Raw genomic sequence first — 27,564 nt, 5'->3', positions numbered from 1 at the left:
CCCCCGCCCGCCCTTCTCCTTCCCCCCCCCCGCCCGCCCTTCTCCTTCCCCCCCCCGCCCGCCCTTCTCCTTCCCCCCCCCCGCCCGCCCTTCTCCTTCCCCCCCCCCGCCCGCCCTTCTCCTTCCCCCCCCCCGCCCGCCCTTCTCCTTCCCCCCCCCGCCCGCCCTTCTCCTTCCCCCCCCCCCCCCCGCCCGCCCTTCTCCTTCCCCCCCCTCCCCCGCCCGCCCTTCTCCTTCCCCCCTCCCCCGCCCGCCCTTCTCCTTCCCCCCCTCCCCCGCCCGCCCTTCTCCTTCCCCCCCCCTCCCCCGCCCGCCCTTCTCCTTCCCCCCCCTCCCCCGCCCGCCCTTCTCCTTCCCCCCCCCTCCCCCGCCCGCCCTTCTCCTTCCCCCCCCTCCCCCGCCCGCCCTTCTCCTTCCCCCCCCTCCCCCGCCCGCCCTTCTCCTTCCCCCCCCTCCCCCGCCCGCCCTTCTCCTTCCCCCCCCTCCCCCGCCCGCCCTTCTCCTTCCCCCCCCTCCCCCGCCCGCCCTTCTCCTTCCCCCCCCTCCCCCGCCCGCCCTTCTCCTTCCCCCCCTCCCCCGCCCGCCCTTCTCCTTCCCCCCCTCCCCCGCCCGCCCTTCTCCTTCCCCCCCCCTCCCCCGCCCGCCCTTCTCCTTCCCCCGCCCGCCCTTCTCCTTCCCCCCCCTCCCCCGCCCGCCCTTCTCCTTCCCTCTTTCCCTCCCCCCGCCCGCCCTTCTCCTTGTGTCCGTCCCCCCCCAGCTGTCAGAAACACAGACACTGACAGACAGACTGGGGTGAGGGGGGCATCCCAGCACGCTGTTGGAGGGCTCCCGGTGCTGCAGTCGGTAAATAGAAAATGTTTTATTTATTTATTTTCTTAATTATTTCTTCTTATTTTTTTTGATTTATTGATTGACTTATTGATGTTTTTATCATTTATTATTGATGATGGCTCTTTATTTGTAAAACTGAAGTGTTTAATTTTTGTAAACTTCCCTTTAAACCCCCCCCCCCCCCCCCACCAATTCCCTACGCCTGATTTGTAACCTACACCTGATTTTCTAAAGTGTAGACAAGGTTTTTTCGAGCGTACAACAATCTTCACTTAGTCCATTCTAAGTTAGTTTGGAGTAAGTTTTCACTGCCGAAACTTTGAAAACGGGTGTAAGTGGCCGGACACGACCCCTTTTGGAAAAAAAATTCTGTTCCAAAGTGAAATTGTTCTAACTGACTAGAACTGGAGCAAACTAAATGCCGAGAATTTGAATTTCTAAGATACTCAGTTCTACACCAGTTGCTCCAAAAAATCAGGAGCAACTGAGGCCGAAACTTGGGCCCACAGAAACATAGAAAACAGCTGCAGGAGTAGGTCATTCGGCCCTTCGAGCCTGCACCACCATTCAATAAAAGCATGGCTGATCATTCCCTCAGTACCCCTTTCCTGCTTTCTCTCCATTCCCCTTGATCCCTTTAGCCGTAAGGGCCATATCTAACTCCCTCTTTAATATATCCAATGAACTGGCATCAACAACTCTACGGCAGGCAATTCCACAGGTTAACAACTCTGAGTGAAGAAGTTTCTTGTCATCTGTCCTAAATGGCCTACCCCTTATCCTAAGACCATGCCCCCTGGTTCTGGACTTCCCTAACATCGGGAACATTCTTCCCGCATCTAACCTGTCCAGTCCTGTCAGAATCTTATACGTTTCTGAGATCCCCTCTCATCCCTCTAAACTCCAGTGAATACAGGCGCAGTCGATCCAGTCTCTCCTCGTATGTCAGTCCAGCCATCCCTGGAATCAGTCTGGTGAACCTTCGCTGCACTCCCTCAATAGCAAGAACGTCCTTTCTCAGATTGGGAGACAAAAATGAACACAATATTCCAGGTGAGGCCTCACTAAGGCCCTGTACAACTGCAGTAAGATCTCCCTGCTCCTATACTCGAATCCCCTAGCTATGAAGACCAACATACCATTTGCCGCCTTCACCGCCTGCTGTACCTGCATGCTAACTTTCAATGACTGATGAACCATGACACCCAGGTCTCGTTGCACCTCCCCTTTTCCTAATCTGCTGCAATTCAGATAATATCCTGCCTTTGTGTTTTTGCCCCCCAAAGTGGATAACCTCACATTTATCCACATTATACTGCATCTGCCATGCGTTTGCCCACTCACCTAACCTGTCCAAGTCACCCTGCAGCCTTTCAGCGTCCTCCTCACAGCTCACGCCGCCACCCAGCTTAGTGTCATCTGCAAACTTGGAGATATTACACTCAATTCCTTCATCTAAATCGTTTGATGTATATTGTAAATAGCTGGGGTTCCAGCACTGCGCCCTGCGGCACTCCACTAGTCACTGTCTGCCATTCTGAAAAGGACCCGTTTATCCCGACTCTCTGCTTCCTGTCGGCCAACCAGTTCTCTATCCACGTCAGTATATTACCCCCAATACCATGTACTTTAATTTTGCACACCAATCTCTTGTGTGGGACCTTGTCAAAAGCCTTTTGAAAGTCCAAATACACCACATCCACTGGTTCTCCCATGTCCACTCTACTAGTTACATCCTCAAAAAATTCCAGAAGACTTGTTAAGCATGATTTCCCTTTCATAAATCCATGCTAACTTGGACCGATCTTGTCACTGCTTTCCAAATGTGCTGCTATTTCATCCTTTTAATAATTGATTCCAACATTTTCCTCACTACTGGTGTCAGGCTAACCGGTCTATAATTACCAGCTTTCTCTCTCCCCCTCTTTGTAAAAAGCGGTGTTATGTTAGCTACCCTCCAGTCCATAGGAACTGACCGAGTTGATAGACTGTTGGAAAATGATCACCAATGCATCCACTATTTCTCGGGCCACTTCCTTAAGAACTCTGGGCTGCATCCCAATCAGGCCCTGGGGATTTATCGGCCTTCAATCCCATCAATTTCCCGAACACAATTTCCCGCCTGATAAGGATATCCTTCAGTTCCTCCTTCTCTCTAGATCCTCGGTCGCCTAGTACTTCCAGAAGGTTATTTGTATCTTCCTTCGTGAAGACAGAACCAAAGTATTTGTTCAATTGGTCTGCCATTTCTTTGTTCCCCATTATAAATTCACCTGAATCTGACTGCAAGGGACCTACATTTGTCTTCACGTATCTATAGAAGCTTTTGCAGTCAGTTTTTATGTTCACGGCAAGCTTCTTCTCGTACTCTATTTTCCCCCTCTTAATTAAACCCTTTGTCCTCCTCTGCTGAATTCTAAATTTCTCCCAGTCCTCAGGTTTGCTGCTTTTTCTAGCCAATGTATATGCCTCTTCCTTGGATTTAACACTATCCTTAATTTCCCTTGTTAGCCACGGTTGAGCCACCTTCCCCTTTTTTATTTTCACTCCAGGCAGGGATGTACAATTGTTGAAGTTCCTCCATGTGATCTTTAAATGTTTGCCATTGCCTATCCACTGTCAATCCTTTAAGTATCATTTGCCAGTCTATTCTGGCCAATCCATGCCTCAAACCATCGAAGTTACCTTTCCTTAAGTTCAGGACCTTAGTTTCTGAATTAACTGTGTCACACTCCATCTTAAAGAATTCTACCATGTTATGGTCATTCTTCCCCAAGGGGCCTCGCACAACAAGATTGCTAATTCGTCCTTTCTCATTACACATCACCCAGTCTAGGATGGCCAGCTCCCTAGTTGGTTCCTCAACATATTGGTCTCGCAAACCATTCCAGGAAATCCTCCTCCACCGCATTGCTACCAGTTTGGTTAGCCCAATCAATATGTCGATTAAAGTTACCCATGATAACTGCTGTACCTTTATTGCATGCATCCCTAATTTCTTGTTTGATGCTGTCCCCAACCTGACTACTACTGTTTGGTGGTCTGTACACAACTCCCACTAGCTTTTTCTGCCCTTCGGTATTCTGTAGCTCCACCCATACCAATTCCACATTATCCAAGCTAATGTCCTTTCTTACTATTGCATTAATTTCCTCTCTAACTAGCAGTGCCACCCCACTTCCTTTTCCTTTCTGTCTATCCTTCCTAAATGTTGAATACCCCTGGATGTTGAGTTTCCCAGCCTTGGTCACCCTGGAGCCATGCCTCCGTGATGCCAATTCCATCATACCTATTAAATCCCTGCTGAGGCACTGTTGGCATGAATACGTGACCTCATCTCTCTCATCTGGAGGGAGGAGAGCATGCCAGGAGATCTGAGATGCAATGATCGTGACCATCTTTAAAAAGGGGGACTAGTTCGACTGCGGCAACAACAGAGGAGTCTCCGTTATCAGTCACTGGGAAAGTCGTCGCTAGAATCCTCCTCGGACGTCTTCTCCCTGTGGCTGAGGAGCTCCTCGTGGAGTCAGTGCAGATTTCGTCCTTCAGGGCACAATGGACATGATTTTTACAGTAGAACAGCTGAGGAAAAATGCAGGGAAAATAGGTGCAGGAGTGGGCCATTCGGCCCTTCGAGCCTACACCACCATTCAATATGATCATGGCTGATCATGCACTTCGGTACCCCATTCCTGCTTTCTTTCCATATCCCTTGATCCCTTTAGCTGTAAGGGCCACATCTAACTCCTTTTTGAATATATCTAACGAACTGGCCTCAACTTTCTGTGGTAGAGAATTCCACAGGTTCACAATTCTCTGAAGAAGTTTCTTCTCATCTCGGTCCTAAATGGCTTACCCCTCATCTTTAGACTGTGACCCCTGGTTCTGGACTTCCCCAACATCGGGAACATTCTTCCTGCATCTAGCCTGTCCAATCCCGTCAGAATTTTATGTTTCCATGAAATCCCCTCTCATTCATCTAAATTCCATTGAATAGAAGCATAGTCGATCCAGTCTTTCTTCATATGTCAGTCCTGTCATCCCAGGAATCAGTCTGGTGAACCTTCGCTGCACTCTCAATAGCAAGAATGTCCTTCCTCAGATTCGGAGACCAAAACTGTACACAATATTCAAGGTGTGGCCTCACCAAGGCCCTGTACAACTGTCGTAAGACCTCCCTGCTCTTACACTTAAATCCTCTCGCTATGAACTCCAACATGCCATTTGCTGCCTTCACCGCCTGCTGTACCTGCATGCCAACTTTCAATGACTGATGTACCATGACACCCAGTTCTAGTTGCACCTCCCCTTTTACTAATCTATCACCATTCTGATAATCTGCCTCTCTGTTTTTACCACCAAAGTGGATAACCTCACACTTATCTACATTATACCGCATCTGCCATGCATTTGCCCACTCACCTAACCTGTCCAAGTCACCCTGCAGCCTCTTAGCATCCTCCTCATAGCTCTCACTGCCATCCAGCTTCGTGTCATCTGCAAACTTGGAGATATTACATTCAATTCCTTCGTCCAAATCATTAATATATATTGTAAATAGCTGGCGTCCCAGCACTGAACCTTGTGGTGCCCCACTAGTCACTGTCTGCCATTCTGAAAAGGACCTGTTTATTCCTACTCTTTGCTTCCTGTCTGCCAAGCAGTTGTCTCTCCACGTCAATACATTACCCCCAATACCATGTGCTTTAATTTTGCACACTAATCTCTTGTGTGGGACCTTGTCAAAAGCATTTTGAAAGTCTAAATACACCACATCCACTGGCTACCCCCTGTCCACTCTACTAGTTACATCCTCAAAAAATTCTAGAAGATTTGTCAAGCATGATTTCCCTTGCACCAACTCTTATACATGGTCTTTTTCGACCTATCATCTGTGAAGGTCTATGGAGCGTCATCCTCCGTTTCGGATGCCCCCAAAGGTTCGTCACCATCCTCCACCTGCTCCATGACAACATGCAGGCCGTGATCCTTACCAACGGATCCATCACAGACCCAATCCACGTCCGGACCAGGGTCAAACGGGGCTGCGTCATCGGCCCAACCCTCTTCTCAATCTTCCTCGCTGCCATGCTCCACCTCAGTCAACAAGCTCCCTGCTGTAGTGGGACTAAACTACAAAACCAGTGGGAACCTGTTCAACCTCTGTCATCTCCAGACCAGGTCCAAGACCACCCCAACCTCTATCGTCAAGCTTACAGTACACTGATGCCATCTGCGTCTGCGCACATAGAGGCTGAACTCCAAGTCATAGTCACCGTATTTACTGAGGCGTACGAAAGCATGGGCCTTGCACTAAACATCCGTAAGACGAAGATCCTCCACCAACCTGTCCCTGCCGCACAGTACTGCTCCTCCCCCCCCCCCCCCCACCAAGTCATCAAAATCCATGGCGCGGCCCTGGACAACGTGGACCATTTCCCATACCTCGGGAACCTCATCAACAAGAGCAGACATTGACAACTAGGTTCAACACCGCCTCCAGTGCGCCAGTGCAGCCTTTGGCAGCCTGAGGAAAAGTGTTCGAAGACCAGGCCCTCAAATCTGTCACCAAGCTCATGGTCTACAGGGCTGTAGTAATACCCGCCCTTCTGTAGGCTGAGACATGGACCATTTACAGTAGACACCTCGAGTCACTGGAGAAATACCACCAACGATTCCTCCAAGATCCTGCAAATCCCCTGGGAGGACAGACGCACGAACGTTCGCATCCTCAACCAGACCACCGTCCCCAGCATTGAAGCACTGACGACACTTGATCAGCTCCGCTGGGCAGGCCACATTGTTCACATGCCAGACATGAGACTCCCAAAGCAAGCACTCTACTTGGAATTCCTTCACGGCAAACGAGCCAAAGATGGGCAGAGGAAATGTTACAAGGACACCCTCGAAGCCTCCCTGAAAGTGCAACATCCCCACTGACACCTAGGAGTCCCTGGCCAAAGACCGCCCTAAGTGGAGGAAGTGCATCCGGGAGGAAGCTTAGCACTTCGCATCTCATCGCTGAGAGCATGCAGAAATCAAGCGCAGGCAGCGGAAAGATCATGCGACAAACTAGTCCCACCTACCCTTTCCCTCAACGACTATCTGTCTCACCTGTGACGGGGACTGTGGTTCTTGTATCGGATTGTTCAGCTACCAAAGGACTCATTTTTAGAGTGGAAGCAAGTCTTCCTCGATTCCGAGGGACTGTGTATGATGAGTACATTAAGCAAGGGTATGTTTTCTTCATCACATTCTTTTTAAAAAGCCTCCCCTCATCCCATCTTGCTTCTATAACTACCTTCCTTTCCTCTCTAAGGTTCTCTGCTCCCAACACAATCCCCATTTCTCCCAAATCTGTGTTTGAATCCTTTTACGTCCAGTTTCTTCTGTGCTTTCAGCATGAAAGACCATCCTGACCAGAATCTCACATTCATACAAATATACAAAAAGGCAGACCGAAATGCATTGGCTGGTCCTTTGGATATGTCCCATTCAGTTATGTTGCAATTAAGCAACAAGCCCTCCAATACTTCCAACTGTTCTGGGAGAGGCAAAATAACAGATTTGGGGAAATTCCTTTTTGACTCGCAAAATCCATCATAAGTGAGTTCCAGGAGATAACTATGAACATGATACATTAGCTGACATCCCACCTACATTTTTGTATGCAGCAATATCAGCCTCCTCCAGGTACTATTCAAGCTCAAACGTTCAGTGAATGCAGCCACTTCATGAGCCAGCAACCTATTGGAAAGGTCAATAATCCTTTTGGGGTCATGTTTAGTTGTATCATGAGTGCATTATCCTCCTTATTCTTGGCTATTCCATGGTGTTTGATCACTGCCCCCAATGCATTGAACTGAAATGCTAGTTCATGTCTTCAGATTTCTCTGAGCTCGCTCACTCTCTGCATCCTCCTCCAGCCTTTCATCGCCACCTCGACCCTTCAATGCTCCAACTCTGGCTTTTGTGCACTCTCCCTTTTGCCCTGCCATTGATAGGACTCCGCTGCTTCCCCTGACATTTCTGCAACACATTCTCTCTTTTTTTTTTTCCCCTCGACCGTCCTCCTGCCATCTCACAGGAAAAAACATCTACAGTTCCACTTTTTGCCATCTTTTTAAAAACCATCTCAAAACTCCTCTTTCAGCTTTTGGTAAGCCCTCTGAACTTCCCCACCATAGCTGGTTATTGGTTTCTTTTCCTATCACTTTTTTCCCTCTGCTTCTGTAAAGTGCCCTGGGACATTTTTAATGTTCTATGTAAATGTTGGTTATTGTAATTTTAAGTAAGATGGGGAGGAGAGATTGCAACTTAATGCTGATTTTGTTTATCGTACTAGGAGATTAATTTATAAATACTGGCACTTCAAATGTTCTGAAGAGGCTCAGTTGAACATCACCAGCTCACTGGTTGGATACACAGCTTCTGATTAAGGAGCTGAGATCAATGAGGTTAATTATTCCTGATGCATTTCACACTTGCACACTTTCAACACAAGTGGTCCAGCTGCATCTAGTTTTGGACCTCTGCTGGTGGAGGATATTACGGCACTGGAAAAAGTTCAGACTTAATTAAAACCTAGTTTAAGGGCTATTCGTTTCCGGACGGGTTTGAGAAATGGGATGTTTTACTGTGGGGATAAACATGGACTTCGAGTGGATATGATTGAGATCTTTAAAACAATGAAAGGATTTAAATGCTGTCACTGGATTGATTACTTAAGTGTGATAGACGGGAGAAAAGTAGGGGGCATGAGTACAAGATTTTTTTTCATTCGTCCCTGGGATTTTTTTTTTTTTTGAAATTCTTAGCCAATCGTTCCAATTCTTTGTCAAATCACAAACGCCAGAGGTCACCTTGCACACATCAAGGATCACTCTGCGCCAATGCTCTTAGCCAAAAGGCCTAGAGCCACTGCACCGTTCCTGGAAGTACTGCAATACCAGGTTCGTGCCATGGAGGTGGATGGGTCAAGCCCCCCACACACCTCCGTGGAGGTGGATGGGTCAAGCCACCCCACCCACCTGGGATGTGGGTGTTGCTGGCAATGCCAGCATTTATTGCCCATCCCTAATTGCCTTGGAGAAGCTGGTGGTGAGCTGCCTCCTTGAACTGTTTAGTCAGTGTGGTATTAGGAAGTACTTTGTGCAATGTCGTCAACCTCTGGATTAAGTTGCCTGTACATGTTTTAATGTGTGGTAAACGTGAATTTGGTCAAAATGTAAAAATAAAAGGGAGATGGATGCATTCTTGAGTGAAAGAGTTAAAGATGGTATGTGTAGGTTGGGACAGTACAGGCTTGATGGACCAGCTGATCTCTTCGTCTTATGTATTTTGGGGAGTGAAAACATTTGCAAATCAATGACAATTACTGGTGAGTTGCAATTAAAAATTGAGATGGTGTGGAAGGGAAATGAGACTAGAAATGGTGGGAATGAAGCTCCTGATGGTTTCTGTGGCTGTGCAGTCATGGAGAACTAAAGGCCCTGCTTCTGATGAATCGATGTGGACTTCATCCCTTCAAAATCTTTTTTAATGTTGCGATACTCCATAAAAGATACCTCTTCGACAAGCTTATGGCTTTGTGTTAAGGATGTGTTGTACCTGAAGTTATGATTGGGTCCCCTTGATCACAAGACCAGATTGCTATTTGGACCCCTTGAGGATAAGGCATACCCAGCAGTTTCCCTGGAATGTGTAATTAGAACTGCCCTGCCTTCGTAATCAGTGACTTTTTGCAAAGTGTAATTCGAGGCATTCTGACTGCCGACTCGAGACAGAACAGAGCTCACTTGGAACAGACACTCTCATCCCATCCCAAACTGCCTGACCTTCCCTCCCTGCCCAAGTTCAATACCATCTCCCTCTCTTCTCCCCCCCCCCCGCCCCCCCCTCGAGTTACTGACCTTTTTCCACCCAAGTTTCTGACTTTTTCTCCCCCCTCCCCCCCCCCCCCCCCCTGCTCAAGTTCCTGTGTGTGGGTCAGGGATTGTTAACCGGTTTATTGAGTATGAAGTGAATAGTGACTGTGTCGTGACTACCGGATTTTGTTCACTCCAATGATGTCATTTGCCCCACATGCAGCGAGCGTTCCGAGAAATCAACCAGGTGTAAGGGGAGGAGAGGGAGAACATGGTGCAGCTGTAAAGGGGATGGGGTTCTGCCTTACCATCTGGATCATGTTCTTGCTCTCGACACCACCCCCTTTTTAGACCTGGATTACATTGTTCCCCCGTCACCATGGTTAGTTCTCCCCGCCCCCCCCCCCCCCCCCCGAGTTTCCGTTCTCCCTCCCTCCCAGTCTCTCTCCCTCCCTCCCAGTCTCTCTCCCCCTCCCTCCCTCCCTCCCAGTCCCTCTCTGCCTCTCTCTCTCTTCGCCTTCCCCCCCCTCTCTGTGTCTGTCTGTCTCTCTCTCTCTCTCAAAAATGTTCGTGTGGATAATCTCAGTGATATTCTCGGCGACGTCTTGCAGGCTCCTTTAGTTTTGACATTGATTTAGCAGCTCCAGGCACAGCAACATGGTTCTGCCCAACTTCCTGCTCCCTCGTTTATCATACTCTGCACGCATGCGCAAGATGGACACACATTTTCGTGCAGATAATCACTCTGTTGTGTTAGTGCTGTCGTGTCTTTTGGTATACGTGAGGCACAAAAGCATCCAAAGAGAGAGAAAGCTATTCTACAACTGATGGAGATATTTGGTCTTGTTAGTATTGAAGATTCTGAGACTGATCAGTGCTATCCGAGCGATAATGCTGCCACCAATCCACTAATAGCTGTCACTTATAATTAAGTAGTGAAATTTTACTTTTTTTTAAAAAAAAAGCGCAACTGCTGAATGGAAAATGTTCTTGCAGGGTTTATCATGCTTTGCAAAAATGTCATGAATAGAAGTATCTGGCTTACGGCATGTTTTGTTTTCCTGTAAAAACTGTTGGCATGTCAAGCAAGGAATTTGAAATGAGCCTTTGAGCACCCTCAATGAATAAAGTTCCAAAGCCATTCTAATCAGATAGGTCTCAAGTTAGCTGATACCAGCAGGGCATCATTTGGCACCCTACAATTTGCCTCTCCACCTTTAGTTTGGTGAAATAGGCCAGGATTCTTGCCCTTACTGTTAAGGCGACACCCTGCTTGATTGTGTGCAGATGAGGACAGGATTAGGATCTGCTCTTATACTCCAATCTCCTAGCTATGAAGGTCAACATACCATTTGCCTTCTTCACCGCCTGCTGTACCTGCATACCAGCTTTCAGTGACTGATGTACCATGACACCCAGGTCTCGTTGCACCTTCCCTTTTCCTAATCTACCATCATTCAGATAATCTGCCTTTGTGTTTTTGCCACCAAAGTGGATAACCTCACATTTATTCACATATTGCATCTGCCACGTGTTTGCCCACTCACCTAACCTGTCCAAGTCACCCTGCAGCCTTTTAGCGTCGTCCTCACAGCTCACGCCGCCACCCAGCTTAGTGTCGTCTGCAAACTTGGAGATATTACACTCAATTTCCCTCATCCAAATCATTGATTTATATTGTAAGTAGCTGGGGTTCCAGCACTGAACCCTGTGGCACCCCACTAGTCACTGCCTGCCATTCTGAAAAGGACCCATTTATCCCAACTCTCTGCTTCCTGTCTGCCAACCATCCATGTCAGTACACTACCCCCAATACCATGTGCTTTAATTTTGCACACCAATCTCTTGTGTGGGACCTTGTCAAAGGCCTTTTTGAAAGTTCAAATACACCACATCCACTGGTTCTCCCTTGTCCACTCTACCAGTTACATCCTCAAATTCTAAAAGATTTGTCAAGCAGGATTTCCCTTTCATAAATCCATGCTGACTTGGACCGATCCCGTCACTGCTTTCCAAATGCGCTGCTATTTCATCTTTAATAATTGATTCCAACATTTTCCCTACTACTGATGTCAGGCTAACTGGTCTATAATTACCCATTTTCTCTCTCTCCCTCCTTAGTGTTACATTAGCTACCCTCCAGTCCATAGGACTGATCCAGAGTCGATAGACTGTTGGAAAATAATCACCAAGGCATCCACTATTTCTAGGGCTACTTCCTTAAGTACTCTGGGATGCAGACCATCAGGGATTTATCGGCCTTCAATCCCATCAATTTCCCACCTAATAAGACAGAACCCAAGTATTTGCTGAACTGGTCTGCCATTTCTTTGTTCCCCATTATAAATTCATCTGAATCTGACTGCAAGGGACCTATGTTTGTTTTCACTAATCTTTTTCTCTTCACATATCTATAGAAGCTTTTGCAGTCAGTTTTTATGTTCCCAGCAAGCTTCCTCTCATGCGTTATTTTCCCCCTCCTAATTAAATCCTTTGTTCTCCTCTGCTATATTATAAAATTCTCCCAGTCCTCAGGTTTACTGCTTTTTCTGGCCAATTTATATGCTTCTTCCTTGGATTTAACAGTATTAATTTTCCTTGTTAGCCACCTTCCCTGTTTTATTTTCACTCCAGACAGGGATGTACAATTGTTGAAGTTCATCCATGTGATCTTTAAATGTTTGCCATTGCCTATCCACCGTCAACCCTTTAAGTATCACTCACCAGTCTATTCTAGCCAATTCATGTCTCATACCATCGAAGTTACCTTTCCTTAAGTTCAAGACCCTAGTCTCTGAATTAACTGTGTCGCTCTCCATCTTAATAAAAAATTCTACCATATTATGGTCACTCTTCCCCAAGGGGCCTCGCACAACAAGACTCATGAGGAGAGACTGGATCGACTGGGCCTGTATTCACTGGAGTTTAGAAGGATGAGAGGGGATCTCCTAGAAATATATAAAATTCTGACGGGTCTGGACAGGTTAGATGCAGGAAGAATGTTCCCGATGTTGGGGAAGTCCAGAGCCAGGGGACACCGTCTAAGGATGAGGGGTAAGCCATTTAGGACTGAGATGAGAAACTTCTTCACTCAGAGTTGTTAACCTGTGGAATTCCCTACCGCAGAGAGTTGTTGATGCCAGTTCATTGGATATATTCAAGAGGGAGTTAAATATGGCCCTTTCGGCTAAAGGGATCAAAGGGTATGGAGAGAAAGCAGGAAAAGGGCACTGAGGTGAATAATCAGCCATCTTATTGAATGGTGGTGCAGGCTCGAAGGGCCGAATGGCCTACTCCTAAGTTTCTATGAGAGATCAAGTAGAATGGGCCTATATTCTCTGGAGTTTTGAAGTATGAGATGTGATCTCATTGAAACGTATACAATTCTTTGAGTTTGACAGGGTAATTGCTGAGAGGCTGTTTCCCCTGGCTGGCGAGTCTAGAACTGGGAATCATCGTCTCAGGATAAGTGGCCAGCCATTTAGGACTGATGAGAAGAAACTTCATTCAGGATTGTGAATCTTTGGAATTCTCTACACCAGAGGGCTGTGGATGCTCAGTCGATGAGTATATTCAAGACTGAGATCGATAGATTTTTGGGCACTAAGGGAATTGAGGGATATGGGGATAAGGTGAGAAAAGTGGAGTTAATGTAAAAATTCAGCCATGATCTTAGAGTGGTGGAGCAGGATCAAGAGGCCATATGGCCTACTACTCATAGAATGGTTACAGCACAGGAGGAGGCCATTCAGACCGTCGAGCACGTGCTGGCTCTCCAAGAGCCCATCAGCTAGTCCTACACCCCCGCCCTTTCCCGTAGTCCTACAAAAGATTTTCTGGTACTTTTCCACGTGCTTATCCAATTCCCTTTTGAAACCCACAATTGAGTCTGCCTCCAGCACCATTACAGGCAGTGCATTCCAGATCTAACCATTCATAGAAACATAGAAAATAGGTGCAGGAGTAGGCCATTCGGCCCTTCGAGCCTGTACCACCATTCAATAAGATCATGGCTGATCATTCTTTCAGTACCCCTTTCCTGCTTTCTCTCCATACCCCTTGGTCCCTTTAGCCGTAAGGGCCATATCTAACTTACTCTTGAATATATCCAATGAACTGGCATCAGCAACTCTCTGCGGCAGGGAATTCCACAGGTTAACAACTGAAAAGAAGTTTCTCCTCATCTCAGTCCTAAACGACCTGCCCCTTATTCTAAGACTGTGTCCCCTGTTTCTGGACTTCCCCAACATCGGGAACATTCTTCCTGCATCTAACCTGTCCAGTCCTGTCAGAATCTTATACGTTTCTATGAGATCCCCTCTCATTCTTCTAAACTCCAGTGTATAAAGGCCCAGTTGATCCAGTCTCTCCTCGTTTGTCAGTCCAGCCATCCCTGGAATCAGTCTGGTGAACCTTCGCTGCATTTCCTCAATAGCAAGATTGTCCTTCCTCCGATTAGGAGACCAAAACTGAACACAGTATTCCAGGTGGGGCCTCACCAAGGCTCTGTACAACTGCAGCAAGACTTCCCTGCTATACTCCAATCCCCTCGCTGTCCTCACGTCACCTTTGGTTCTAATGCCAATCACCTTAAATCTGTGTCCTCTGGTTCTCGACCCTTCCACCAATGGGAACCGTTTCTCTCTATCTACTGTCCAGACCCCTCATGATTTTGAACACTATCAAATCTCTTCAACCTTCTCTACTCTAAGGAGAACAACCCCAGCTTCTCCAATCTATCCACATAACTGAAGTATATCATCCCTGGAATCATTCTCGTAAATCTTTTCTGTACCCTCTCTAAGCATCCTTCCTAAAGTGTGGTGCCCAGAATTAGATACAATTCTCCATTTAAGGCTGAACCAGTGTTTTATAAAGGTGGTTCATAGTCTCCTTGCTTTTGTACTCTATGCCTCTATTTATGAAGCCCAGGATCCTGAATACTTTAACTGTTTTCTCAACCTGCCCTGCCACCTTCAGTGACTTGTGCACATATACCCGGAGGTCTCTTTGTTCATGCACCCACTTTAGGATTGTGCCCTTTAGTTTATATCGCCTTTCCTCGTTCTTACCACCAAAATGTATCACTTCCCACTTTTCTGTTAAATTTCATCTGCCATGTGTCTACCCATTTCACCAGCTATTCTATGTCCTCTTGAAGTCTATCACTAACCTCCCCACTGTTCACTATACTTTCAAGTTTTGTGCCATCAGCAAATTTTGGAATTGTGCCCTGTACACCCACATCCAAGTCATTAATATATATCAGGAAAAGCAGTGGTCCTAGTACTGACTCCTGGGGAATATCACTGTTTACCTTGTCCAAAAAACAACCATTCACCACTACTGTTTCCTGTCACTTCGCCAATTTTGTTTCCATGCTGCCACTGTCCCTTTTATTTCATGGGCTTCAACTTTGCTTGCAGATTAAATGGAGGTGTTCTGCAAAGCAATCACCCAGTCTGTGTTTCATCTCAATGTAGAGGAGAAGGTATTGTAAATAAGGAATCGAGAATATTAAATTGAAAGAAGTACATCTGGAAGAAGTGTTTGGGACACTGGACGGTGGGAAGGGAAGAGGCAAGAGGGCAGGTGTTGCATCTCCTGTGCTTGCACAGGAAGGTGCTGAGGGAAGGGGAGGAGTTGTTTCGAGTGATGGAAGAGTGGACCAGGGTGCCATGGAGGGGGAAGCTGGGAGGGGAATATGTTTGCTGGTGGCATCACACTGCAGATGGCGGAATTGGCGGCTGGTGATTTGTTGAAAGGGGAGGAAGGTGAGGACAAAGGCGGGTGGGGTGAAAGGTGAGGACAAGGGAAATCCTATTGTCATTCTGGGAGGGAGGGGATGGGGTGAGAGTGCAGGAAATGGGTCGAACATGGTCAAGGGCCCTCAACTATCGTCGAGGGGAGTCCTCGGTTGAGGAAAGGAAAACATAGCGGAAGCGCTGGTATTGAAGGTGGTATCGTCAGAACAGATGTGATGGAGAAACGGGTAGATTGGAATAGAATTCTTACAGGAAGCTGGTGAGAGGAAGTGGGCTTATAGTAGATATTGGTCCCACAGCCTATCTCCAGAAATGGAGATAGAGAAGACGAGGAAGGGAAGAGTCGGAGATGGACCATGTGAAGGTGAGGGAAGGGTGGAAAATGGAGTGGCAGCAGGAGGATTGGGAGGAAAATTGGTGAGTGATCAGTATGGGGAGGGCGGTAGGGGTCAATGGCAGTGAGCTGTTGGTTTGAGCATACTTTTTCTGAAAGGTTCCAGTCTTGTTTGCAACAACTGCATTTAATCAACATGTTAACTATTTTTGATGTAAAGATTCCTTGAAAATTTAACAATCCTTCGTAGGTATACAATTGATAAAAGACAAACTGATGTTCCAAATGTTGAATAATTATGGAAGATATAAACATTTTCTATAATGGCCTTGCATATGAAATTTATACAATAGAACTAATCATTTCATTCGCATTAAAGATACAGTGTTGGCAATCAATGAAGTGGATGAATTTGATCTGTTGTGCAAATGAAATCAGCATTTCAAATTCAGCCAATGTAAAAAGTCACTAATTTGCACTCTAAATTGCATTCAGTTATGATTTGTTAGATTTCATGCTAGATGTTTCACATCACTTCTGCATGCATGCGTGCAAATTTTACTTTTAAGCGAAGGTTCAAAGATTGAATTTATGTAAATGATTTTTTACTCCTTTAGCTGAAATACTTAATCCAGGATTGGTCCTGCAAATTCCATTCTGTCCCTTAATGTTTTTCTGGTTTTTTTTCAAATTCAGGTGTAGAATTTGGGGCTCGAATGATAACCATCGATGGGAAACAAATAAAACTTCAGATTTGGGATACTGTAAGTGTCTCTGAATTTCAGATCGCTTATTTGAATGCTTTATCCAATTGATTGCTGAAATGATTCATGAGACTATGATCCAGTAGGTACAATTGGTGTCGCTTTCTTTTAAGCAGACGGAAGACATAAATCATTGAACTACAGTAGACTTCTTTGTGCTTGTGCCGATAGCTGTCCCAGTTTGTTTAATTCAGATGTAAAACTCAGTACTTTCCCTGTTTTCACCATCAATAGTATACTTTGTAAATACAAATACAATTTGTATTTGAGATATTTTTGTAAACTGAGCTGTAAAGAACTGTCTGAGGTTGTTTGTAGTTCATTTTGTAGTAGAATTTGTAAAAGCATTCTTTCTGTAGCAGTAAGGGCTGTATTTTTGTCAACATTTGCAAACTGTCCTGTCCTGGATCACCACTGGTATTTCTCAGTAAATTGAAGCATTTAGTCTCTCTCTCTATCTGTGTCTGTCCTCTCTGTCTGTCTGTCCTCTCTGTCTGTCTGTCTGTCCCCTCTCTCTCTGTCTCTGTCTGTCTGTGGTTGAGGACAGACATTGTGCCCACGAGAGCTCAGATTCAGTTTGGAGGTCCAGCAAACCACATGGTGTTGGAAGGACTAGGGTAAGAATAATGCGCTCGCAATCTGTTTTGTTGTCACTAGGCTGGTCAGGAGTCTTTCCGTTCCATCACAAGATCCTACTACAGAGGAGCTGCTGGTGCCTTGCTAGTTTACGACATCACACGGTAACTCTTACACTTGGTTGATCAGAGATATAATTGTTTTAGTATTATTGAAATATTGGGTCTTGAGTTAAATTGGCTCATTGTTAATTCAACTAACTTTTTAAAATAGCTAAGTTCTGAAAACCCAAATGCTCTCGTTAAGTGTAAATTAACACATTTGAATGTTCAGTGAAAGCAAGCAAAGTTCCTTATTTACTTTTATGGCAAGGTGTCCAGCTGTTTAGATGTATTTGTTTAATATAATTGGAAATAATTTACTGATTCAAATGGATCCAGCTTCACTCCCCTTTGTTTCCTCCTTCTATTCCCTCCCTCACTAATTTATGATAGTATATAAATTGGAGCATTTCAGTTAACAAGTCAGTAGAAATTGCACAATGTGCTAAAGCTTGAAAACATTGTTTCTGTTGCAGTAAAAAGCCTTTAGATACGCTAACTTATATTATCAGGATTAGTATGTTCTTTCCTGAATTAATTAATTAATTTGCCGGTCATCCTGAGTTTGTACTACACAAATTGCTGTTGTGTGCAAGATTGGTTCTTGATTATTATAGAAGGTATTTTTATATTAATAGTGCCACCAATTCTTGACTTACAGATCCCGTTCAGTTGGTGGCACCACTGAAGATAAATGTACCTATCTTGGCAATCTGTCTCTAGTGAAGACCCAATTTTTGCTTAGTCTTCCTGATCTACCAGTTCCTGGAGCTCCATGGACTCCCAGTAAATGTGCTGAATCAGATTTATGGATTCATCAGCATTTGTGAAGTCAAAATACATTCTTGGGCACTTGAATGTTGCAGAAACTCATCATTTTTGCAAATTTGCAAAATATTTCAGCCACTTGCATGTGCACATGATCTGATCAATAGGCTTACAATGGTGGAGCAGGCTTGCACTGCAACAAGTAAACATGAGAGACATGTGGGTTTCTCGAGATCTTGGAGCACACTGCCGTATAAAATTGGCTATAGAATAGTGCATGCATACATTTCAAATGAGCATAAGTTGTTAACACCATTAATTCATGTGAACATTTTAATGGTTAGTTATTTTCATCGTTGCACTTTTATTAACAATGCCTTTTACATAACATGATTTCCTATGGTATTTTACATATCTCAACAGAATCTGAGAGAAGTTAGGCAGGTGGCCAAAGGTATATTGAGAAAAGTGGGCTTTGGAGAGGCTTTTGAAAGAAGGCAGGGCATTGTGACTGGAAACTGTTTCCCTATATCTCCCCACTCATTGGAAAAGAAAATGAAGTAGACCGGTCAGAAGAATGGCAGGAGGTTGCATATTATGATGTCGGGCTGGCAAAACAAAGCCGTGGAGCTTTTAAAAACATGGGTAAAGATTTTTAAGTCAATGTGCCTGGAAGTAGGGAGCCAGTGGAACTTGTTGAGGATGGGATAGTGCAAAACTGCTATGAGATGAGATTGCAATTACCAAGTTCTAGGTAAGTTGGAATTTTATGGTAGAGATGGAGAAGCAGTGGAGGTCTTTGGAGAAATCAAGCATGGACGTGACAAATGGTACAGATAATCATTGTGGTAGGGATGAGGTAGGAATGCAGCTGGGTGATATGAAGGTGGAATATACTGTCTGACGCTCCATTTAGGATGCACTAGCTTCACACTGGATTAGCCTAAATGGTTGGGTACTGGAATGGAATCTATGCTTGAGAAGTTCAATTTTAGGTGGGAGACAAACAGGATAGCTTCAGTCCTGATCTCTTGGAACATTCTGGTTGATCTGCTACCTTATGCTAACCAGGCAGTCAGACAACAGTGACATTTCTAGCATTTAAAAATTATAGTGGAGGTAAAATTGGGTCAAATGCATGGAAGCGGACCTTGTGCTTATGGATTTCACCTATTGGAGGCATGCCACCTATGGGCACCATAGCATTGGGCAAAAGATTGAGCCTTGGGGCACATTGGAGGTGACCATTTGGGTGCTTTTTGGAAATGTCGTGACTACTTTGGGGTAGGTAATTGTAGAATGTTGATCGTAGTGGTGGTGGTGGGAAGGGGGCACGGAAGAGAGGCAGTGGAGGACGATCATGATGGATGCCACAGAACAGTCAGTGAATGATAGTGCGCTGTTGTTGTAGACATGAAGCAGTCTCGCTGTTGTGGATGGAATGAAAATTAGACTGAATGAATTCAAACACGGAATGGTTGGCGAAGTGGGCTTGGAGTTTGGTGGCATTGGACCTGTCTAATGAAAGGGAGGTTTGAAATGGGCAGGAATAAGAAAAGGGTTGAGGGTTTGCAACTTGGCTTATAGTTATAAATTAAATATGATCATGCTGCTGTTCAATGGTGAGGCTTAATCAAACCTTTTTCGATCGTGTAACAATTTTTTCACAGAAGGGACACTTTCAATCACTTGACAACTTGGTTAGAAGACGCTCGCCAGCATTCCAACTCCAACATGGTCATCATGCTTATTGGAAATAAGAGGTAAAATTTTAATTAACACGTTTGTCACATTAATAAAAGCTGACCAGCTTCAAAAAAACTGACAGTTCAAAAACTGCAATTAAGTAGAGACCTATGACAGGAAGACAAGGAGCTAAACTGATAGCAGTTATAATGTAAATTGTAGGTATTCTCAACATTCCATTATTTTATTGCAGTACACAAAAGCACTATTGGTAACAGTGATGATTTAGAAACTACCGAAGAGAATGAATGCTGAAGAAACGAGAATTATTTTCAGTGAAGGCATGTCCCCACAGAATATTTTGATTTTTGACAGCTGATTTCTATAGGTATATAAATAGTAAATGGGTAGTAAGGGGAGGGGTGGGGCGGGTGAGGGAGCAGAAAGGAGAATTTGGCATGGAGGCCGAGGGCATGGCTGAGCTACTAAATGAGTACTTTGCATCTGTCTTTACCAAGGAAGAAGATGCCAAAGTGATAGTGAAAAAGGAGGTAGTTGAGATACTGGATGGGTTAAAATTGATAAAGGAAGTACTAGAAAGGCTGGCTGTACTTAAAGTAGATAAGTCACCAGGACCGAGTGGGATGTATCCTAGGATGCTAAGGGAAGTAAAGGTGGAAATTGCAGAGGTACTGGCCATAATCTTCCAATCCTCCTTAGATATGGGGTGGTGGAGAATTGCAAATGTTACACCCTTGATCAAAAAAGGGTGTACGGATAAACCTAGCAACTACAGGCCAGTCAGTTTAACCTCTGTACAATAGCAAAATAATGCTGGAATCCAAAAGAAACACAAAATGCTGGAAATGCTGAGTTCTGACAAAGGGTCACAGACCTGAAAAGTTCATTCTGTTTCTTTCTCCACAGATGCTGCCTAGCCTGCTGAGTGGTTCCAGCGTTTTCTGTTTTAGTTTAACCTCGGTAGTGGGGATGCTTTTAGAAACTATAATCCGGAACAAAATTAAGTCACTTTGACAAGTGTGGATTTATTAAGGGAAGCCAGCGTGGATTTATTAAGGGAAGCCAGCATGGGTTTATTAAAGGCAAATCGTGTTTAACTAACGTGATTTGAGTTTTTTGATGAGATGACACAGGGTTGATGGGGACAATGCGGTTGATGTGTATATCGACTTCCAAAAGGCATTTGATAAAGTGCCACCTAATAGGCTTGCCAGCACAATTGAAGCCCATACAATAAAAGGGACAGTGGCAGCATGGTTATGAAATTGCCTAAGTGACAGGAAACAGTAGTAGTGAATGGTTGTTTCTCAGACTGGAGGAAGGTATACAGTGGTGTTCCCCAGGGGTCGGTACTAGGACCACTGCTTTTCTTGATGTATATCAATGACTTACTTGGGTGTACAGGGCACAATTTCTAAATTTGCAGATGACACAAAACTTGGAAGTATAGAACAGTGAGGAGGATAGTGATAGACTTCAAGAGGAGATAGACAGGCTGATGGAATGGGTGGACACGAGGCAGATGAAATTTAACACAGAAAAGTGTGAAGTGATACATTTTGGTAGGAAGAAGGCGAAGCAATATAAACTGAAGGGTACAATTCCAAAATTGGTGCATGAGTATAGAAACCTGGGGATAGATGTGCACAAATCACAAGGTAATAGGGCAGGTTGCGAAAGCAGTTTTTAAAAAAAAAAATCATACAGAATCCTGGGCTTCATGAATAGAGGCATAGAGTACAAAAGCAAGGAATTTATGATGAACCTTTATAAAACACTGGACAAGCCTCAACTGGAATGTTGTCCCTATTTTTGAGGGGTTCCTTTTTAAATCAATGTATTTCTGATTAATCCTCGTACACAACCAGTCAGTCACTGTCTCATGGTTTTACCAGGCATTCTTTTAAAGAACAGAAAAAATAGCACGATTAGGCCCTTCATTCAATAAGATCACAGCTGATCTTCTACCTCAACTCCACCTTTCTGTACTATCCCCATATCCCTTGATCCCCTTAGTATCCAAAAATCTCTCGATCTCCGTCTTAAATATACTCAACAACTGAGCAGCCACAGCCCTCGGGTAGAGATTCCCAAAAATTCACAACCTTTGCGTGAAGAAATTTCCCCATATCTCAGTTCAAAATCGCTGACCCCTTATTCTGAGACTGATCCCCTAGTTCCAGACTTCTCAGCCAGGGGAAGCATCCTCCCAGTATCGACCCGGTTAAACCCTTAAGAATTTTACATGTTTCAATGAGATCACACCTCATTCATCTAAATTCTTGGGAATATAGATCTAGTCTACACAATCTTTCCTCATAGGACAATCCCTTCATCCTAGGAATCAGTCTAGTGAACCTTCATTGCACTCCCTCCTAAGGCAAGTATATCCTTCCTTGGTGAAGGAGACCCAAACTGTACACCGTACTCCAGGTGTGGTCTCACCAAGACTTTTTTGCACTTGTACTCCAACCCTTTATTATTCTTCTCTTAAGCAGTCCCTTGGAGTCAAGGATGACTTTCGACCACACTAAAAATGAGTACTCAGGTGACTGAAGAGTCCAATGCATTACCTACAGTCTCTGTCACAGGTGGGGCAGACGGTGGTTGAAGAAACGGGTGGGTGGGGTGCCTGGGTTGCCGCGTGCTCCTTCCACTAGACGCTTGGCTTCAGCTTGCTCTCGGTGAAGTGACTCTGTGTTCAGCGTCTTCAGGATGCTTTCCCTTCACTGAGCGGACTTTGACCAGGCATTCCCAAGAGTCGGTGGGGATAGAAACATCGAAAATAGATGCAGGAGTAGGCCCTTCGAGCCTGCACCACCATTCAATAAGATCATGGCTGATCATCACCTCAGTACCCATTTCCTGCTTTCTCTCCATACCCCTCGATCCCTTTAGCCGTAAGGGTCATATCTAACTCCCTCTTGAATATAATCCAATGAACTGGCATTAACAACTCTACGGTAGAGAATTCCACAGGTTAACAACTCTCTGTGAAGAGGTTTCTCCTCATCTCGATCCTAAATGGCTTACTCCTTATCCTTAGACTGTGTCCCCTGGGTCTGGACTTCCGCAACATCGGGAACATTCTTCCTGCATCTAACCTGTCCTGTCCTGTCAGTATTTTATGTTTCTGAGAGATCCCCTTTCATTCTTCTAAACTCCAGTGAATACAGGCCCAGTCGATCCAGTCTCTCCTCATATGTCAGTCCTGCCATCCCGGGAATCAGTCTGGTGAACCTTCGCTGCACTCTCAATAGCAAGAATGTCCTTCCTCAGATTAGGAGACCAAAACTGAAAACAATATTCTAGGTGAGGCCTCACCAAGGCCCTGTACAACTGCAGTAAGACCTCCCTACTCCTATACTCACATTCCCTAGCTATGAAGGCCAACATGCCATTTGCCGCCTTCACCGCCTGCTGTACCTGCATGCCAACTTTCAATGACTGATGTAACATGACACCTAGGTCTTGTTGCACCTCCCCTTTTCCTAATCTGCCGCCATTCAGATAATCTGCCCTCGTGTTTTTGCCACCAAAGTTGATAACCTCACATTTATCCACATTATACTGCATCTGCCATGCATTTGCCCATTCACCTAACCTGTCCAAGTCACCCTGCAGCCTCTTAGCATCCTCCTCGCAGCTCACACCGCCACCCAGCTTAGTGTCATCTGCAAACTTGGAGATATTACATTCAATTCCTTCATCTAAATCATTGATGTATATTGTAAATAGCTGGGGTCCCAGCACTGAGCCCTGCGGCACCCCACTAGCCACTGCCTGCCATTCTGAAAAGGACCCGATTCTCTGCTTCCTGTCTGCCAACCAGTTCTCTATCCACGTCAATACATTACCCCCAATACCATATGCTTTAATTTTGCACACCAATCTCTTGTCTTGTACCTTGTCGAAGGCCTTTTGAAAATCCAAATACACATCCACTGGTTCTCCCTTGTCCACTCTACTAGTTACATCCTCAAAGAATTCTAGAAGATTTGTCAAGCATGATTTCCCTTTCATAAATCCATGCTGACTTGGACCGATCCTGTCACTGCTTTCCAAATACGATGCTATTTCATCTTTAAAAATTGATTCCAACCTTTTCCCTACTACCGATGTCAGGCTAATCTGTCTATAATTCCCTGTTTTCTCTCTTCCCTCCTTTTTTAAAAAGTGGTGTTACATTAGCTACTTTCCAGTCCATAGAGACTGATCCAGAGTCGATAGACTGCTGGAAAATGATCACCAATGCATCCACTATTTCTAGGGCCACTTTCTTAAGTGCTCTGGGATACAGCCCTGGGGATTTATCGGCCTTCAATCCCATCAATTTCCCTAATGTAATTTCTTGACTAATAAGGATTTCCTTCAGTTCCTCCTTCTCACTAGACCCTTTGTCCCCTAGTATTTCTGGAAGGTTATTTGTGTCTTCCTTCATGAAAACAGAACCAAAGTATTTGTTCAGTTGGTCTGCCATTTCTCCATTTCTTTGTTCCCCATTATAAATTCACCTGAATCCGACTGCAAAAGACCCAAGTTTGTCTTCGCTAATCTTTTTCTCTTCACATATCTATAGAAGCTTTTGCAGTCAGTTTTTATGTTCCCAGCAAGCTTCCTCTCGTACTCTATTTTCTCCCTCCTAATTAAACCCTTTGTCCTTCTCTGCTGCATTCTAAATTTCTCCCAGTCCGCAGGTTTGCAGCTTTTTCTGGCCAATTTATATACCTTTTCCTTGAATTTAACACTATCCTTAATTTCTCTTGTTAGCCACAGTTGAACCACCTTCCCTGTTTTATTTTTACTCCTCCAAACTGGGATGTACAATTGTTGAAGTTCATCCATGTGATCTTTAAATGTTTGCCATTGCCTATCCACAGTCAATCCTTTAAGTATCATTCGCCAGTTCACATCTCATACCATCAAAGTTACCTTTCCTTAAGTTCAGGACCCTAGTCTCTGAATTAACTGTGTCACTCTCCATCTTAATAAAGAACTCGACCATGTTATGGTCACTCTTCCCCAAGGGGCCTCGCACAACAAGATTGCTAATTAGTCCTTTCTCATTACACATCACCCAGTCTTGGATGGCCAGCCCTCTAGTTGGTTCCTCGACATATTGGTCTAGAAAACCATCCCTAATACACTCCAGGAAATCCTCCTCCACTGTATTGCTACCAATTTGGTTAGCCCAATCTATATGAAGATTAAAATTGCCCATGATGACTGATGTAATCTTTATAGCAAGCATACCTAATTTATTGTTAGATGCTGTCCCCAACCTCACTACTACTGTTTGGTGGTCTGTACAGAAATCCCACTAGTGTTTTCTGCCCTTTGGTGTTCCACAAGCTCTACCCATACAGGTTCCACGTGTTGCACTTTTTCAAGGAGGCTTTGAGGGTGTCCTTGAATTATTTCCTCTGACTACCTGGGGCTCTCTTGCCATGTCGAAACTTCAAATAGAGCGCTTGTTTTGGGAATCTCGTCTCAGGCATGCGGACAATGTGGTTCATCCAACGGAGCTGATAGTGTGGTCAATGCTTCGATGCTAGGGATGTTGGCCTGAGCGAGAACACTAACGTTGGTGTGCCTATCCTGCCAATGGATTTGCAGAATCTTACGGAGGCAGCGTTGGTACTTCTCCAGTATTTTGAGGTGTCTGCTGTACATAGTCCATGTCTCTGAGCCATATAGGAGGGCGAGCATCACTACTGCTCTGTAGACCATGAGCTTGGTGCCAGGTTTGAGGTCCTGATCTTCAAACACACACGTCCTCAGGCGACTGAAGGCTGCACAGGTATACTGAAGATGGTGTTGGACCTCGTTGTCGATGTCTGCCCTTGTTGACAGGCTCCTGAGGTATGGAAAATGGTCCACTTTATCCAAGGCCTCGTTGTGGATTTTGATGACTGGGGTGGGTAGTAATGTGTAGTGGGGGCAGGTTGGTCGAGGACCTTTGTTGTACGGATGTTTAGTGCAAGGCCCATGCGCTCGTACACCTCGGTGAAGATGTTGATGATGGCTTGGAGTTTGGCCTCCGAGTGTGTGCAGACGCAAGCAGTCTGCGTACTGTAATTCAATGACGGAGGATGGGGCGATCTTGGATCTGGCCTGAAGGCGGTGGAGGTTGAACAGATTCGCGTTTGTCCTGTAATTTAGCTGCACTCCAGCTTGCTGCGGGTGAGATGGAGCATTGCAGCAAGGAAGATAGAGAAGAGCGTTGGTGCGATGACACAGCCTTGCTTGACCCCGGTCTGAATGTGGAATGGGTCTGTGGTGGATCTGTTGGTTAGGATCACAGCTTGCATGTCATCGTGGAGGATGGTGACAAACTTTTGAGGGCAACTGAATCTGAAGAGGATGCTCCATAATCCCTCCCGGTTGACAGTGTCGAAGGCCTTTGCGAGGTCAAAGGCGGCCATGTACAGGGATTGGTGCTGTTCCCTGCATTTATCTTGTATTTTGTGCGGTGAAGATCATGTCCATTGTGCCCCTTAGTGGGCAGAATCTGCATTGCGACTCTGGGAAGAGCTCTTCAGCCACAGGGAGAAGGCGATTGAGGAAGATTCTTGCAATGACTTTCCCGGTGGCTGACAGCAGGGAGACTCCTCTGTAGTTACCGCAGTCGGGCTTGTCACCTTTCTTGAAGATGGTCACGATTACATCGTCTCGAGTTCTCCTGGCATGTTTTTCTCCTTCCAGATAAGAGAAATGAGGTAATGAATCCACACCAATAGTGCTTCTCCGCTATGTTTTAGTGCTCTGGCGGGGATTCCATCTGCTCCTGATGATGCATTATTGTTCTTCAGTTGTCGAATGGCATTTTCAACCTTGTGCTGGGCTGGGGTTGTGCTGAGATGATGGCGTGCTGCAGGATGGAGTTGAGGGCACTCGCATCGAAGAGAGAGTCTCAGTTAAGGAGATCTTCGAAGTGCCCCTTCCAGCGAGCACTGACTGCCTTTCTGTCCTTGATGAGCACATCTCCGTTCTTGGCCAGCAGTGGGGTAGGGCCTTGGGTGCTTGGGCCGTAGGTGGTCTTGATTGCACTAAAGAATCCTTGCAGTCGTGGTTGTCGGCTAACTACTGGATTTCTTGTGCTTTCTCCACCCACCATCTCTTTATTTAGGTTGGACTTAGACCTTTAGACATCTGTAGAACTGCTTTCTTGCTGTTGGGTTGCTGTTTCCAGTTCAAGAATGCTTTGTGCATGCGGTATATTAGCTCATGGATCTCTGGGTCGTTCTCATCGAACCAGTCTTGGTGTTTCGTGGTCGAGTGACTGAGCATCTCTTTGCAGGTGTTAATTATGGAGGCTTTGAGGGCAGACCAGGTACTGCGGTCACTGGGAATCATCAGGTTGGTAGCGAGCTGCTGGCTGAAAAGGAATTTCTTAGCAGCATCTTTGAATGCTCCGGCATTGATTTTCCTGCGGCATTGTTTCTGTTGCTGTCGCTGTTTTGGGGCAGTGGTGGTGACGGAGCGAATTAGGTGGTGATCCGTCCAGCAGTAGTCAGTTCCTGTCATGGCGCGGGTGATGCGCACGTCTTTGCGGTCCCTCGCTCGGACGATGACTTAGTCTAGCAGATGCCAGTGCTTGGAGTGAGGGTGTTGCCAGGAAGCCTTATATTTGTCCTTCAGAAGGAACAGGCTGTTGGTTATGATGAGGCCATGTTCTAAACATTGAGTCAGGCGGAGGGTACCGTTGGGAGTTGGCTTTCCCCTACCCCTTCTCTGCCGATCACACCTCTCCACTCTGGCGTTGAAGGAGGATCAGCATGTCGCCCGTTGGGACTCGAGTCAGGGATTGTTCAAGGCTGGAATCCCTTTGTAGTAAGACAAATGTACCAA

The 27,564-nt window shown here is 45.5% G+C and overlaps 1 protein-coding gene across 1 annotated transcript in view; it reads left to right on the top strand.

The window, feature by feature from the left end:
* The window catches only part of rab2a (RAB2A, member RAS oncogene family), a 121,760-nt gene that overhangs the window by 46,662 nt on the left and 47,534 nt on the right, over positions 1-27,564 (top strand). Inside the window, exons 3-5 of the mRNA XM_070891943.1 lie at positions 16,494-16,561; positions 17,219-17,301; positions 19,677-19,769. Coding sequence (XP_070748044.1) covers positions 16,494-16,561; positions 17,219-17,301; positions 19,677-19,769 — 244 coding nt within the window. The remainder of the gene's footprint in view (positions 1-16,493; positions 16,562-17,218; positions 17,302-19,676; positions 19,770-27,564) is intronic.

The sequence above is a fragment of the Pristiophorus japonicus genome, chromosome 1, assembly GCF_044704955.1.
Source record: "Pristiophorus japonicus isolate sPriJap1 chromosome 1, sPriJap1.hap1, whole genome shotgun sequence".
In the NCBI taxonomy this organism is placed as follows: Eukaryota; Metazoa; Chordata; class Chondrichthyes; family Pristiophoridae; genus Pristiophorus; species Pristiophorus japonicus.
The sequence above is the reverse complement of the archived record's forward strand: the minus strand, read 5'-3'. Positions and strand labels throughout refer to the sequence as shown.